Source organism: Microcebus murinus, chromosome 8, assembly GCF_040939455.1.
Source record: "Microcebus murinus isolate Inina chromosome 8, M.murinus_Inina_mat1.0, whole genome shotgun sequence".
Classification (NCBI taxonomy): Eukaryota; Metazoa; Chordata; class Mammalia; order Primates; family Cheirogaleidae; genus Microcebus; species Microcebus murinus.
The window spans coordinates 62,552,448-62,570,011 of record NC_134111.1 but is presented as its reverse complement, the minus strand read 5'-3'; the positions used below and the strand labels follow the sequence as shown (position 1 = coordinate 62,570,011).

Below are 17,564 nucleotides of genomic sequence, written 5' to 3'. Positions count from 1 at the left end.
ATGGCGAGAGACAAAGATCCCAAAAGCCAAAGTGTATGCAGTCACAGACTACTGAAAAATTAATTATTTATATATAAAGTTCTGACTCATAACCCACAAATATGAGAAAGTGCTATTAATTTACATAGAACTATCCAGAAACATCTTTTATATAAAATAAAATACCACTGTTTTCTAAAAATAAACAAAACTCAGCAAAGTAGATCCAGAAGAAAACAGGATGAAGCTCATTTCACTGGGATTGGTATTTATTTATTATTGCTACCACAGTGAAGAGAGAATCAAAACCTCCCTCTCCTTTTATGAGCAATTCCAATAGTTGTGCTAGAGCCCAGCTCAAAGAATACAGGCCTTTTGAAAACACCCACTGTTTTATCAATGCTGATTTGTTTCCTCCTGTTGATGAGAAGGAAATGATCCTGAAAGCATCTAACATTTTAAAACAAAAACTCTTTACTGGAGATTAAAAAGAAAAAAAGCCAATCCAATGTTAAGTCTTAGAATGGGCATGAGTCAAATCAAAGTGAGCAGGGAAGAGAATGAACTTTAAAAGATCATGTGAATTTTGTGTCAGTAAAACAGTGAAAACATTAAAATACTAATTGCATGATGGTTAGTCAATTAGTAATAAAGCAATTGAACTAAATGATTTCTAAGGTTCATACTAAGTCTCTATTTGTATAACTCTGTACCAGAGGCTGACAGACTATATCAGGAGAACATTTTCATTAAAAAAAAATTCCTTAATATAAATTTATTTTCTACTAACAAGGAAATGGGGCTATTTTTGTTTTTAACTTTTTAATTTACAGGACCATTGCAACTATAGAAATATCTAAACAGAACTCTGGAAGACAGAATATTCACCAAGACAAGGAAGCAAAACTTAAAGAAGGTTATTCTAGAGTCTGAATGTTCTAATTGCAATGAGATGAAAACTGTGTGGCACACAGGCCAGAAAGCATCTATATTCTCTATTAAACACAAAGCCTAGTAATACCCAGAAAATACTCCACAGGATTTTTCTTGACCAGAGAATTGGCATGACCAGGGTTTGCCCACAGCCTAATGCCAAACCCTCTGGGAACAAGTGGTTAAGTGTTCCACCAAGCCGTTTGGGTGGGAAGGAGAGTAATCTGACTTCTGACCTTCTCTAGCAAGGGGTGACACCTACCATATTTACTGTATTTGGAACATAAAGGTAGGAGGTTCTTTTTTTTCTTAAGAATACATTTAACAAGCATGCAGGTAAGCCTATATTTCTATGCAAAAAGACTTTTCTGAGCCAGGTGATAAAAGTTCTCCTTTCTCTATGCAGACTGGCAGTCTATCTTTTTAAAAAAAGACATATTATTGAGAAAATTGGGCTATGATCACTCTGTTAGTCGCATCTGTTTCCCTGGAAAAGGAAAACATGTTGCAAGGAGGGTTTTTTCCCAACTGTCACAATAACAGAGATTAAAATGTAAACCAGGATATAATCCATTTAAGAAAATCCACAATTATCTTTATTTCTTTCCTATTCCATAATTATTCACTTTTCCACAGTTTTAGTACAGGCGGGATATAAACAATCCTTTCTTCACTTGTATAGTGCTTCCTTGTTTACAAAGTACCTTCACAGACATTATCTCATTTGATCTATATGACAATCCTGAGAGGTAGGTATTATGGTAATGAGGTAGCTTATTTGATAATGGGAAAACTGAGGATGACAAACTTCAGTCACCTGCACGAGGTCACACCTACTAAGAATCAGAGCCTGAATCCCAGCCAGTTTCTAAATCCAGTTTGCATTCCTCATAACCACAGCTGCCAGTGGAAAAAGAACAAGAGAGAGAATAATGCTTACTTATATAAGCACAGTTGTTGCCTGGCAGTAGCCTGCAGGATGACCAACATCAATTAACAAAATATACAACAGGGCACTGGTAGATAGAATAATGGCCTCTGAGATAACCAAGTCCTAATTCCCATAACTTTACATATGAATAGGTTACTTTACAAGGCAAAAAGGATTTTGCAGATGTGATCAAATTAAGGACTTTGAAATGGGGATATTTATTATTCTGGATTATCTGGGCAGACCCCCGTAAACACAAGAGTGGTAGAAGAGTCAATGACTGAGTGACACAGCATGAGAAAGACTCCAGCAGCCATTGCTGGCTTTGAAGATGGAGGAAGTGGCCACAAGCCAAGGAATGCCAGTGTCCTCCTGAAGCTGGTAAAGACAATTTCTCCCCTTAGAGCCTCCAGAAGAAATGCAGCACTGCCAACATTTTGATTTTAGCCCAGTGATATCATTTTGGACTTCTGATCTCCGGAACTAAAGGTAACAAATTTGTGCTATTTGTTGTTTTAAGCCACCAAGTTTATGGTGACTTATAACAGCAGCCACAGGAAATTAAAGCCACATGAAGACAAAACTGCCATAACAGACTGTCCCTAGCTTGTTACATGAATAGTCTCGATATTGGATTGAACTTTCTACTAAATTGTCATCACAGAAACCCATCTTTTTAAAAGGTATGTCTACAACATTTTGAAGATATCCATATGATAATATTCATTATTTCCTGTAACTTGTATAATTCTACCAAAAAATGACTTGGAAAATTAACAGAGTAAGTACTGAAAGTGTTAGTTTCTCTGTAATTTTCACGTCGAATCTACTTAGCATGACAAGAAACCAAGGATCCAAGATCTCCACACTGAACTCTATCTTAATATAATACTCTATATGCACTAGGCCTTAATGATTAATTTACTTGGTTAGGCTGCTAGTTTAGAATATGTTTTTAAAACTCATTCATATCCTTCCTCAGCTTATTTCCAGCTTCATTTCTAATTATGCTCTCAACATCCCTACCACACACATATAAACCTTATGTCAACATATGAATACATGTAGGTCACATGGAATTATTTGATTTTCATTCATTAACATCTCTTACTAAGTATGCACATCCTGTTTTCCTCCACCTGGAACCCTTTTTCAAATCTAGTGAATTTCACTTCAGTTTTCATTAGCTAGCTCAAGTGTCACCAACTAATCTAGGAATCCTTCTCCAAAGTGCTCAGGCAATGTTAGATACTTTCCAGTTATGCCTCCCTTTATTTTGGTATAAATCTATTTGTGTCTACTGTTCATAGCTTAAGTAAAATAGATTTACACTGGTCTTTCAAACATATTTTTGAAAGCCTCTCCCATATCCCCCACACCACCCAAATCATGCTGTGGCATAGGAAGGAAAGCACATCAAAAGTGTCCATCTTTATTCTTTAAAAGCTAAGAGACTTAGAGTTATGCTATCTTATAATAAAACCAAAATCCAGACTGTCTTCTGTAGCTACTGGTGCATGTCTTAATGCATATGACACACAGTTAAATGGCCTTCTAATAAATTATACACTATCTAATATCCAGATATCACTTTGGTAAACACAAAGTAAAATTAGTCCATGAATTATTAATTAACCTAACAGATAAATAGTATATTTGCAAAAAATGTTTTCTCTTACCTTTCTAACCAAAAAGAAAAAAGGTATCTTCTTGTTCTTCTTTTGTAGGACCTTAAGTTTTTAGTCCCCTCTACAGGCTCTGATCTTAGTTGTGTGAGACAAGACAAGTTTTCCCAGTCTTTCATAAGTGAGACTTAGACTTAGCCAATCGGACACTACTACAATAGCTTTGAATCTCTAGCAAATGGGTAAGAAATTACTCTCACAGTGTTCCATACTCAGGAATGGCAGTTCCAGTAGCAACAAAATCTAGCATTAGTGGCTCCTTTGTTAGCTTCTCTTAGTTCCTGTCCATTTTGCAGAAAATTGTTAAGTTACTAGTATCCTTTTAATAAATCCTGTTCTGCTAAATTTAGCCAGAGGCGGCCGGGCACGGTGGCTCACGCCTGTAATCCTAGCACTCTGGGAGGCCGAGGTGGGCAGATTGTTCGAGCTCAGGAGTTCAAAACCAACCTAAGCAAAAGCGAGACCCCGTCTCTACTATAAATACAAAGAAATTAATTGGCCAACTAATATACATAGAAAAAATTAGCCAGGCATGGTGGCACATGCCTGTAGTCCCAGCTACTCAGGAGGCTGAGGCAGAAGGATCGCTTGAGCCCAGGAGTTTGAGGTTGCTGTGAGCCAGGCTGATGCCACGGCACTCACTCTAGCCTGGGCAACAAAGTGAGACTCTGTCATTAATTAATTAATAAATAAATAAATAAATAAATAAATAAATAAATAAATAAATAAAATTTAGCCAGAGTCTATTTCTATTGCTTTTCATGAAGAACCCAACATTTGCATGCAATACATACATTTGCAACCCACCATATGCCCAGCATTTCTCTATATACTGGCATACAATGGTGAGTGGAAATACATTTGTTCCCTGTTTCTGGAGAGCTTATAACCTAGTCAGGAAAACAAACAGGAAAAAAAATCAATGTAAATTTCAGTTTAATGAAGAAAAAGAACTGTACTTAGTGCACTGAGACTACCCCCAATATGTCAGAAGCTGACCTAAAAGAAGGGGGAGAGGAAAGGACCATTTTACAATATATTATTTAATGCCAAGCATTTATAGTGTCTCCATAAAGCACCTTCCTCTAAAAATGTTATTGTGATTCTGGAGCTAGCTGAGTTTTGCTCTTTTTGCAGGAAAGAATATAATTACTATTCTGTTTTTTCAAAGAGGAGAAACAGACAGTCAAACAACTGAGCTTAGAGTACTTCATATAGTTACAAACTTCAAATGTTGATGCAACAACCATCTGGAACTTTTTAAGCCTCAACTAAACTTTCAGACTCACAAAACTACCAAAGGCATGAGCACCAGTCTATTTAGAAGGATGTAGAACAGGACCACAGCTTGCCAGCAGGACAGGACCAGACATACTCTCTGTAAAAGTCCCTTACATGAACTTTCCTGTACAGCAGTTCACACAGCTGTCTGGAACGTCTCTTTGCCCCACCAGATGACAGCCAAGACACAAGGAAACAAGATCTGGTAGGCACAAGAGCTACCCTGGCTGCAAAGCCTTTGCCCCATAGAAATGGTATCTCTTGCAACAAGTTCATAGCCAAAGCTTCCAGAGTCTCCACAGAGGACATGCCAGTTACAAGAGTTACTGTATGCAGGGAACCTTAAAGCCACGACATCTCTATCAGGTACTTAGTCTACTATAGTTTCTCACAGTCCAAATGCAATTTACCAATCAGGGGCTATTTTTAACATAAGCAGTGATACTCTAGTCAGTCACTCAGATACTCAATGAACCAGAACAAGAAACCTAAAGGAAGATCAAATTGACATGCAGAATAGAAAAGGGTTTCGATAACCATTTTACCACAACTGATTATTGATAATATAGTTTTAATTTCATTTAATTTTTTAATATAGTTTAATTTAATTTTAATATAGTTTTAATTTCCCTATACATATTATTCAGTTTAGGCTGCATTATGCTATAGTAGCAAGCATCCCCAACATCTCCAGTAATTAAAAACAACAAAGGATTTTTTTTGTACACATATGTGGGTAAAAGTCTAAGTTTCATGACTTCTTCACTCTGGGACTCAGGCTGACAGAATCTCTACCATTCAAACTATCACTACTCATGATGGCATTGGGTGGGAGACAGGATGATGTCCTGGCTTTTAAGCACTTCTACCCACAAATTATACACTTCTGCTCATGTTTTATTAGCCAGAAAAAGTCACCAAGGGTCTTCCCAGAAGTTTTAGAAATGTGAATACTGATGAAGAGTTCTACCACATCATATAATCAGTGCTAATTTTCCTATTTTATAAATTATTTCCCAAATATTAAAAACATGAGAATAAGACCTTTTTAAGTATTAAAATCTGTTCTGGACACAGGGACACAATAAAGTAAATAAACTAATTGAAATTCCTCACGATCACCCCAGGGATGTATTATATAATGTGGAAAGGTAGGTGATGTGGTTTGGATGTTTGGCCCCTCCAAATCTCATGTTGAGACTTGATCTCCAGTACTGAAGGTGGGAGGTGTTTGGGTCATGGGGGCGGATCCCTTATGAATGGCTTGGCGCCCTCCCTGCCATAACAAGTGGGTTTTTGCTTTATTAGTTCACAAGAAAACTGGTTATTTAAAAGGGCCTAGCCGGGCGTGGTGGCTCACGCCTGTAATCCTAGCACTCTGGGAGGCCGAGGCAGGCGGATTGCTCAAGGTCAGGAGTTCGAAATCAGCCTGAGCAAGAGCAAGACCCCGTCTCTACTAAAAATAGAAAGAAATTAATTGGCCAACTAAAATATATATAGAGAGAGAGAAAAAAAAAAATAAAAGGGCCTGGCACCACCTCTTCCCTCTCTTGGTCCCGCTCTCGCCATATGACTCATCTGCTCCCCTGTCACCTTCCCCCCTGATTGGAAGCTCCCTAAAATGCTCACCAGAAGCAGATACTGGCACAATGCTTCTTGTACAACCTGCAAAACTGTGAGCCAAATAAACTGCTTTTCTTTATAACATACCCAGACTCGGGTGTTTTCTGTATACCAATGCAAAGTGGACTAATATAGTGGGTAATTTTCCCTAGGTAACACTGGAAAGACTGACAGATCCTGGATATGAACCCAAGTCTGTCTGACTACAAGGCCTGTTTCCTTTTCATGACACCGTGATGTATAACAAATAATGGAGTAAGTGATAAAAGAACAGCCAAAGAGGAAAGTCTACAGGAATAACAAGAAGGTTAGGAGGGAAAAGAGGACAAGGACAGTTTCAGGCAGACAAAGAGCAGCAACTTTTAAATAAAGAGGGAATGGCTCAACAGGGTGAATTGTAAAAGAGCGGTCCAGTGAGATGAAGAGTGAAAGCGTCCTCCAAATTGGCAACCAGGCTGCTACTAACGGCCTCAGTTAGAACCATGGCTGGGCTGGGTAGGTGCCAGATTGAAGTGGTTGAAGCATGGGGAGTAATGAAGAGAGAAACAGTACTCAAAAATCATGGATATAAAGGAATGGAGAGAGAAAAGTAAATGACCAAGGGAAGATACATGTTCAAGGAAAAGCTATTTTTGATTAGTTTTTCAGGTAGAAAAGATTAAAACATATTTGAAAGTTGCGGGGGGAAGGAAAGGGCAAATACTGTAGGGATATAGGGGTCAATGAAGAAATAGGTAGGGTCCCTGAGAAGGCAGAAGGGAGAAAGAACACTATAACACACCCGTGTTTACTGAGCCATTTCAACATGTCAGTCCCTGCACTAAAAATAATCTATATGTCTTTACTTATATATAAATTAACTCCTTTGGTTTAATACACACCTCTGGAGCAAGTCTGATGAGAACATTGTACCAGGGGAGTTGAGAGTAACATGATAGCAACCTGTGCAAAATCAACAGCTGGTAAATGGTAGAAACTGTGCAGAGCCCGGGACAGTTTGCCTCCAGAAACACAAGTCCACTCAGCCCCTAACGCCCTTGAGATGCTAGAAAATTAGAAGACATTGTGGTGCAGAGATGCTTAAGTGTTTGGGCTAGGATGGAGTAAGAAGTGGTTGGAAGAAAGGTGTATGGGAAGTTTAGGACGATGCTATAAGTTGTAAGTACTTCCTCCGTGAAAGTCAATATAGTACAGTCTATATTATTATACTAGATTATTAGTAATAGATTATACTATTATTATACTAGATTAATAGTACTATAATACTATTACTATACTAATATATACTAGATTATTGAACTCTATATTGTCCTCTTAAATTTTAAATAAACACCATTTGGATAAAAATTCTAATGTAAAAATATAAAATCTCAATTTGTATATTTTTTCATGAGAGAAATCCCAGAAGTTATATAGAAAGATTATAGCAATATCATAAGCAGGGACAAAAGATCAAAATTAATATATATATTTACATACATTTATGATAACTAAAAGACTTCCCCACTATACAAAAGCTTTTACGATTCACTCATTCATTCATCTGTTCAGTTTATTAGGAACTGACTTGACCAGGCATTGCTCTAGATGCTGCGGTTTCAGCAGTGAACAAAACAGATAAAAAACTGGCCACAGAAAACTTACATCCAAATTGAGAGAAAGAGACATTCACTAACAATAAATAAATAACTATATACCAATTGAGTACTACAGGGAAAAATAAAGCAGAGAAGAGTGCAATGGAAATACAGGGTAGGAAGAGGGGAGTTGCCATTTTAAATAAGATGGTCGGTGCATTACTGAGAAGATAATATTTGAACAATTCTCAAAGATGGGGGTGAAGGGGGCACTCGGTGGACATTCAGGGAAAGAATATTCCAGGAAGAAGAAACAGTCCAGGCAAGGGTGAGGTGGAAATGTGACTACTGTTTCCCAGGCACAACAAAGACACTCAGAGAGTAAAAGGGAAGGAGAAGAGTGAGCTTAGGGTTTAACCCCCTGCTCCTCCCTTTTAGTCATTTTGGGCTGACTCCTGTCATGGGGCTCTCTCCACAGAGCCCTCTGTCTTTAGATTCTGGTAACCACTCCCTTAAGGGTTAAAGGCCAAATTTTAACTAGAAGTACTACCAAGGTACTACCAATCCCCTGATACCCTGCACAAACCTCTGTAAATCATCAAACTCCTCAGACTGCCCCAATTTAAGTGTGCCACCTCATTCCTGGCAGTGCCCTAATTGAGAAGCCTAGGGCAATAGTCCAGGTGAGAGACAATGGTGGTTTGGATCCGAATGTTAGCAGCTGAATGAGGAGAATGAGTGAGACTTTGACTTGTTGACAGATTTAATGTCAAGTTTGACTACAGATTCTGGCCTAAGCACTGAAAGGATGGAGTGACCTCAACTGAGATTCATTTTTACAAATTAAATCAATAGAAAATATGTACAAATATACTGAAACTTGCTCACAGGAAAAGGGATATTTATGGCTTACAAACAAATACAATGAGACTCAGTCTTACTGTTAATTAAAGCAAACTAATAGAATAGATATTTTCTCCTATAAAATTGACAAAGATAAAACATAATGGTGATAAATGATGTTGGCATGAGTTACAGAAAACATAACAGAGTGAGTGTAAACCTCTGTGAGGAATCTGTAACACTTAACAAAATTTTAAATATACATATACTTTGATCCAAAAATCCCCTCTATCTATATACTATCATATTTGTACAAATACTTTCACATAAGATTTTCACTATATCAGTGTTTATAACAAAATACTATAAACAATCTAAGTATCTGTCAACAGGAAATGCAAGTTAAATAAATTAGGATATATATATATATACACACACATATACAATAGAGTACTATCAGTGATTTATAAAATATGAGGGAAATCCACATGTCAACATGGAAAGATCTAAGGGATTTATATTGTTAGATAGGGGTGGGGTAGCATGCCAGATATCTAACAGTATATTTAGTAAGTTCTACTTGTCAGTTGAATTTTTTTTTTTTTTGAGACAGTGTCTCACTCTGTTGCCAGGGCTACAGCGCCATGGCATCAGCTCACAGCAACCTCAAACTCCTGGGCTCAAGCAATCCTTCTGCCTCAGCCTCCCGAGTAGCTGGGACTACAGGCATGTGCCACCATGTCCAGCTAATTTTTTATATATTTTCCTGCCCTAGCCCCCTGAATAGCTGGGACTACAGGAACATGCCACCATGGCCAACTGTGAGTTGCCTCTATTTTTCATTTTTGTAAAGGATGCATACATCTATAGGAATAAGAAAATTCTAGAAGGATAAAATAAATTAGTAAAAGTAATTGCCTCTGAGCAGGCTGATATAAGCTAGTCCTATTTTTCACTGTACATACTTTTGGAAGGTTTAAAATTTGTTTTACCATGTGCATGTATTATCTTTTCAATAAACAAAATATCATCTAAAGCCAAATTTCAAAAAACAAAAAAAAAGACCAGCAATAAATTATCTTGCAATACACAAAAACCTATCTGACCAGTTCAACCTACCAAAACTGAACTATGGTTTCATTTTATTAGTATTCATATTTTGTTAGATGATAAATGCCCCAAATCTTAATATTTTGAATCACAGGTATTTCTCATTTGTGGTAAAATTGAGCCTATTTACAAACTCTTGGGGTTTTCCAAATATTAGCCATGTATGGGAAAAAACAACAACAATGTTTAATGTAGATGGTTTCAATGGAAAAAACCCAAAAACATGTGATCTGGTTCCCATTAATATCTGGCTTAATGACTAACAATCATTTTGGCACTGATGACAATGTTAAATGGAAAGGTCCACATCATGATTCCTGTTTCACTGATATAATTCCCAGCATTAATATATTTTAGAACAGGAAATTAATAATATGGAAAAAAGGATTAATTTTATTCAGGCTTATCTGAAAATACTCTGTGAAAGCCAGCAAAATAAAGATCATTAAAAATTTTGTAAGACTATTGTACTAGAAGAATGTCACACTATTTCTTTGAGGAATCTCTAAGATTTCACAAATGTATATAATAAACATATCAATATAAATGCGTAGAGGATTATGTGTATTTCATTTCACTTATAAAAATGTGAAACTTAAGTTATTTCTCATTTTCCTTACACTATTTTTCTCCTTAGTACCACAATCCTGACTGACACCTAAATTTGTCCCTAAAATAAAATTGTTATCAGAATCATAACACATAATTTTTCCAATAAATTTTGAATACAAGTTCTTTAATCACCTAAACCTATTTGACTACAAAAAATGACTAAAGTGGTTTTCATAACACAACCCAAGGTTGAAATACATTCATGATTAGAGCGTTGGTCTTCTATGACAATCAGTGAGTGACTCATGCTTCAATTTGGCTGACAGAAAAACAACAAAAGGCCTTTCTGTGCCTATGAGCTTCCTCTTCTCAGAAGAGATGCAAAAACATTTTAACAGATCTTCCCCAAATTTCTGCAGGTTGATACCATCACTTTAAAGCTGAAGACATAGAACCAATAGAAACACAATGTATTTTTAATGCTTTCATACACCACAAAATTGTAGGAGAAAATCATATAATAAATAATTTGTCTTTATATAACTTTCCCTATGGATCTGAGGTGCTTATATACAATACTTTATTACATTGTTTCATTTAAACTAAAGCAACTGCTTTAAAACATTCAAATGATATAAACTAAGTAAGAGAAAGGACCACTGAGAAGTAACCTTTACCTGTTGCATCAAATTCAATTGGCTGGCACCGGCGAGTAAAAGCCCAGTCACACTTGAGGACTTGCCCTCCTTCCACAATCCCAGGCTGGGTAGTGTTGGCCTTGGGAGCTCCCACCAAAAGAAACATCCTGCTAAAATACAAAAGAGGTAGACAAGATATTAAATGACACAAAGCACAAGGAATATCTCATGCTTTATGAAAAACAATCATTCTCTTGATATTACCCACAAATATTTTTTAAAACCATTCGCTGAGGGCATAATCTTCGTTATTCTTTTGGCACTCTCTTACATACGCTATTTGGTGTAATTTATTTTTCCTGATAACTTTATAAGGACACTTCAGGGTTATATTGATTTAAAACTTTATGTGAGCCGGGCGCGGTGGCTCACGCCTGTAATCCTAGCACTCTGGGAGGCTGAGGCGGGCGGATTGCTCGAGGTCAGGAGTTCGAAACCAGCCTGAGCAAGAGCGAGACCCCGTCTCTACTATAAATAGAAAGAAATTAATTGGCCAACTAATATATATATAAAATTAGCCGGGCATGGTGGCGCATGCCTGTAGTCCCAGCTACTCGGGAGGCTGAGGCAGCAGGATTGCTTGAGCCCAGGAGTTTGAGGTTGCTGTGAGCTAGGCTGACGCCATGGCACTCACTCTAGCCTGGGCAACAAGCGAGACTCTGTCTCAAAAAAAAAAAAAAAAAAAAAACTTTATGTGGGTCAAACTACACTTTAAATATGTACAGTTTATTATATGTCACATATCTCAATAAAGCTGTTTAAAAAATATATGTAGGCTAGTGTCAGGTAAATTTTGTTTTGGGGTGTGTTTGTGATTTGCCATGCATTTTCTAGATCCTGAATGATGAGCAAAAAATAAAAAATAAAATTAAAAAATGATTCTAAATAAATGATCTCAAAGTACGGTAATTCTAAATATTACTGTTTTCCCTTTTGGAAAAATCTTATATTAGAACTACTACTGCAATTCTTTTTGTTTTTTTTTTTTTAAGTAGTGACTAACAAATTTCTCTTCATAATATTAATCTAATCAATTATTTGTCAAATATTAGGACCACTATTCAATTTTTTGTCAGGGTAAAATTAACTGAAGACAAAATAATCAGGAGTCGCCATCATTTTTTTTTTCTGTCACCCAGGCTAGAAGGCAGTGGCATCATCATAATTCACAGCAACCTCCAAATCCTGGGTTCAAATAATCATCCTGCCTCAGCCTCTAGAGTAGCTGGGACTACAGGTGTACCACCATGCCTGGCTAATTTTTCTATTCTTTAGTTGTTTTCTATTCATTAAAAAAAAGGTATGAATTGAGTGCTTCCTCTATATAAAGCACAGTGCTTGGCACTAGAGATACCAGGAAGAACAAAACAATGTTGGTTCCTGATCTTAGTGCTGTTTACATTATTGGAGGCAAGAAATTAAGCAACAGAGAAACAAATTACTGTTACAAATGCAAATAAACAAATTACTGTTACAATCTCAGCAAACAATTAGCTGAAAAATTATTTAGGAAAAGGGAAGAGAGACTTTCAGACAAACAGAAGTTATCTCTAAGGAACCGGAGGGGAGAGACTTACTTCCTTTAGATAAAGGGAAGTCTAAGAAAATTAATTTTAAAAAATGAGGAGGAGAGATCTTTTTTAGATTAAGTAGTCTAAGGAACTCACCAGAAAAATTAAGATGTACAGGAGGGCACCCAGGAGCTTTTGTGTGTTGGGGAGTGGAGGGAGTGGAGGTGGAGGTGAGATGAGGGAAGCCAGATGAAGAGGTGAGCACCCCAGGCAAAAGTAAAATAATCCTGGGCAGAAAAGAATTTAGTCTCCGGGAGTTAAAAGAAGTATGGCTGAACCTAGAGAGCAAGCTAGAAGTGGCAAAGACAAAGTCAGTCAGAGAGGCTGGGCCTCTCTGAAGGCCCCTCAAGCAGGGCCTTTTAGCCATGGTTAAACTTTGGATTATCCTTGGATCCATTTGAAGTCTTTGAATGCTTTTTAAGCAGAAGAATCATCTAATAAAGAAAACTAAATTTCATGCCTCAGGGGGAAAACATTATAGGAAAAGGAGATAAAAATGGAACAAGGAAAGCAAGAGACCAGCAGCAGCTCACGGAGGGGCTGACAGGGACCTGCAGTCAGAGAGCAGGTGGAGAAAGATAGGTAGCAGAGCTGAGAAACATCTAGAGTAGAAACATCTAGAGTAGATGAACAGGAATAGCCGGGGGCCTGAACATAAAAGAAAGGGAAGATTAAAGAATATCAGCTAGGTTTCCTTCTTGAATACATGGATGAGAGAAAAGCTTAGATAGTAGGGAAGCAGAAGGCATTTAAGTATTTATAGGAAAATCATGAATTCATTTTCTTTTTTTTCTTTGCTTCTTTGAGACAAGGTCTGGCTCTGTTGCCCAGGCTGCAGTGCAGTGACATCATCATAGCTCACTGTAACCACTAACTCCTGGGCTCAAGTGATCCTCCTGCCTCAGCCTCCCAAATACCTGGAACTATAGGCACATACTAATTTTTCTATTATTTTTTATAGAAACAGGGTCTCACTATGTTGCCTGGTCTTGAACTTCTGGCCTCAAGTGATCCTCCCACCTCAGCCTTGCAAAGTGCTAGGATTACAGGTATGAGCCACCATGCCTAGCCAGAATTCAGTTTTTAACATGTTAGTTTAAGACATCTGTGAGACACCTAAATGCTTGTCTGGAGCTCTGAGGAGAGTTCTGCCTGAGAGAGAATGTGTTGAGAGTGTCAGAACACAGATGCAAGAGTTCACCCAGGAGAAGCTTCAGAGAGAAGAGGGCCAAGGAATGAGCTCTGAGGGACAATGGCATTTAAGAGTCAGGAAGAGAAAGAAGATATAATAAAAGAGACACTCAGTCTTTCTTCTCAAGAAGCTAATTGAAATATAGGAGAAAAAAAAAAAAACAGAATACAGACTGACAAAAACAGCCCTAGATAAACGCTATCACTATTATCATTTCATTTGATTAAACACTAAATTCTTCCGGCAAACGAAACATTCACAATTGCTTTTCACCTTTTTGTGAAATTACAAACAAACCTACATCTTAAATATAATCTCATCTAGACTAGACAAAAGCTGGCAGTGTGAATTGCTGAGTTACATGAATCCTGCTTTCTGACACATATCTTAAAACTCACAAATTCAAAATAAAGACGAAACTCCCAACCAAACCACGCCCTATTTAATAAAGCTTTATGCAGTCATATTTGGCATCAGTAAAACACCACTTCTGGCTCATGCCCATCACAGCAAAATGATTCTGGGTAGGAAATTAATTTAGTTTTCATTCAGCAAGAATCTTTCATAGAAAAAAATTAAGGTCATGAGTGGGAAAGCAACTTCTTTTTCTAAAGCAGAGTTGGTTAACACAACTAAATTTTATATATATGTAAATTATAAATGTATAAATTTTATATAGGTAAATATATAAAAATTACATATATGATTTCTTTTTCCTTTCAACAGGTCAAAAAACTGACCACAAAAATCACAAAACTGCCACTCTTCACTGAATTGAATGATTTTTTTTAGTGCATGCTAGAGAAAAAGAACATTTCCCGCAAGCATGCTTTTTAAAGGTCTATACCTTGAAAAGGGCTTAGGTAAATTCCCACAGTAGTTCTAAGAAGGGTAATAATACAAGTAAAGGTATGTACATGTTTTTATTGTTGTGGATAATGTCAGGTTCCAAGAGGTTAGGACAAGAGAGGTGGTTCTCAGAATCTGCCTAGAAACCTACCAGCAAAACTCATTTCTGGACAGTCATTATAAAGCACTTTATAGAATCTTTCATAATGTTTTGTCAAAACTAGTCTTCCTACTTTATGGTAAATTGCTTCTTTGAGTGTAGGGGACTCTAATTCATTTTTGTGCCTGCTATATAATAAGAACTCAAGAAAAGTTTGACAGTGGAATAGCAAGTAAATTCGATAGCTACCAGTCTCAATCTTAAACCAGCCATACAGAAATAGATCATTTCCACTATGCCTCAACCCCTCAAGATGCAGAAATCATTTTCTATTAAATACTTAATTATTTAAATTATCATTAAAATAATTTCCTTATGTAACATCTCTACTTAATTTGAGGTTTCAGACACTTTCTTTACTCTGTCAGACAGACAGAGCTGGGGAGTTACTAGGGGATGGCCTTCAACAAAGACACAAGAAAAGGCACAGTAGGAGAGTTCTCTGAATGAAAACTGCACTCTATTGGCAGCACATAGCTTGAATTCCTTGGATAAAACCAGTGACAAGGCTGCTGCTTTTCATCAGAACATTTACACATTATAGGCATAAAATAATGGCAATTAGATGTACAAATGTGGATGTTCATCAAGTTCTCCTGAACATACAACTTCATGTGCAGTCTTATACACTGGTGCAATGCCACAGAAATGGTAGAATAATATAAAAGGAATGTGTCAATATCCATATGCTAAATCTATAGGGGAAAAAAGCTAAGGAATAAAGTTCTTTGTACAAAATGTCATCATGGTATTTAAGCCACTTTTACGACATTTAAGTTGTTAAAAGAGAAAAATGAAGAGATAGAGAAAGTAAAATGACCTCAGACATATGTTAAAGTCTTAACAGAGAGGTAAGTGAAAAAATAAATATTTGCATGCATAGAATAAAGGGTTCAGGGTGGTAAAAGATTCTATTATATATGAGAAAATTAAGGAATACAAAAAGCAATACATACTACAAAAAAAAGACCGTTAATAAAATGCTTCACAAAAAAACTGTTACTTGAAGTTCATCTAAGAATGTCTAATGAATGTCTAAAACAACTTAACTGGGGTATGAAAACTGACAGACCAGAAAAAAATGTTTGCAATATAAGCACTGTCTACTGGGAACAATTGGGGACTATGTAGGGCAGAGGAATTTGTAGGATAGAGGAAGGGCAGAGGAATTCTTCCAATTGTCGGGAATTCACTTGGGTGGGGCAATGAGCTAACCGCAAACCTTTGCTTCTGGTCATTACTTGCTTGCTACACCGCTGTAAGGGGAATTATGGGATGAGGTCATTGAAGCACGGGCAACTGGCCTCTCAGGCAATAGAGGGCAACCAACCCGCCAATTATTTCAAAAGGCAATAGTGGGCAACCAATCATTTTAAAGGTCAACGCATGATCCTTGCGTAGTCGGCTTGTGCGCAGCTTGTGCACCATGGGGATAAAAGGCATGCCGTTGTTCCGGTCGGGGTCCTTGCCTATGAGAGTGGCCACTGTGTTGGTGCTCTGGGGCTTGGACCCTGGCTAGCCAGAAAATAAACCTCCTCTTGTGTGATTGCATCCTCGATGTCTCTGCTTTTCTGTCCGGTGGGGCTGTGGAAGGTCGGTCCCTAACATTTGGGGGCTCGTCCGGGATTTGCCTTCCCCACAGACTACCGGATAGAACTCAGGGCTGAGGGAGGAGTGTGAAAATCCACCCCGGACTAGCCGGGTGTGGGGTTGGGCAAAGGACACGGAATCTCCTTGCAAGAAACCGAATCAGGACGCCGGCACAGGACCTAGGCGGACGCGCTGGTGGGTCGCCGGTAGGAGCCAGGCGGAGATGTCCTCTGGCCCCATTTGGACTCCGGAGCTGACCTTGTAGCCAAGGGCTCAGCGGTCAGGAGGAGACCGGGGAGTAGGTCCGGACTAGGTTAGGTTGTCTGTTTACCTCACTGTCCACTTGTCTGTTGTCTGCTTTGCTTGTCGCCGGCTTTCTGTGTGTGTGTGTGTGTGTGAGTGAGTGTGACATCTCTCATTGGCTTGTTGGAGTCTCTGGGTTCTATGGTTTCAGCCCGAGAACCCATCAGGGTTGCATGGGTTTTCAGGCTGGGGCGTGGAATCAGGGGACCCACAAAAAGATCCGCAGGGGAGACTAGAACCTCCAGGTGAGTATTCCCCTGCATGGGCTGGCAGCACACAGTGTATCTCCTGCCGCCCGTGCCAGGAGTGGCTAGTGCGGGAGGGGCACGGCCGTTACCTCCGTAGGGAGTGAAAGGCTAGGGATTCAGATCCTTGTCCCCAGTGCCCAACTGCGGAATATCGGTTTGCACATCTGCCTATTATTGACTAGCCATGGGACAGGCTCTAACAACGCCGTTGTCCATCCTGGTGAGCCATTTTAAGGATGTCAGGGCAAGGGCACACAACCTGTCCCTGGAGGTCAAGAAGGGAAAGTTTGTTACCCTTTGTGAGGCCGAGTGGCCCACGTTTGGAGTGGGGTAGCCCAGGGAGGTCTCGTTTGATGCCTCCTTGATCGAAAAAGTAAAAGGGGTGGTATTTGGCCACCACGGCCACCCTGATCAGATCCCCTATATCGTGGTCTGGCAA

The 17,564-nt window shown here is 38.3% G+C and overlaps 1 protein-coding gene across 2 annotated transcripts in view; it reads right to left on the bottom strand.

The window, feature by feature from the left end:
• ITGAV (integrin subunit alpha V) overlaps positions 1-17,564 on the bottom strand; it is an 89,980-nt gene that overhangs the window by 59,878 nt on the left and 12,538 nt on the right. Inside the window, exon 2 of one of the 2 annotated variants that reach the window (XM_012779480.3) lies at positions 11,192-11,322. In XM_012779480.3, the coding sequence (XP_012634934.1) occupies positions 11,192-11,322 (131 nt within the window). The remainder of the gene's footprint in view (positions 1-11,191; positions 11,323-17,564) is intronic. The other variant, XM_012779481.2, reaches the window with a different exon arrangement.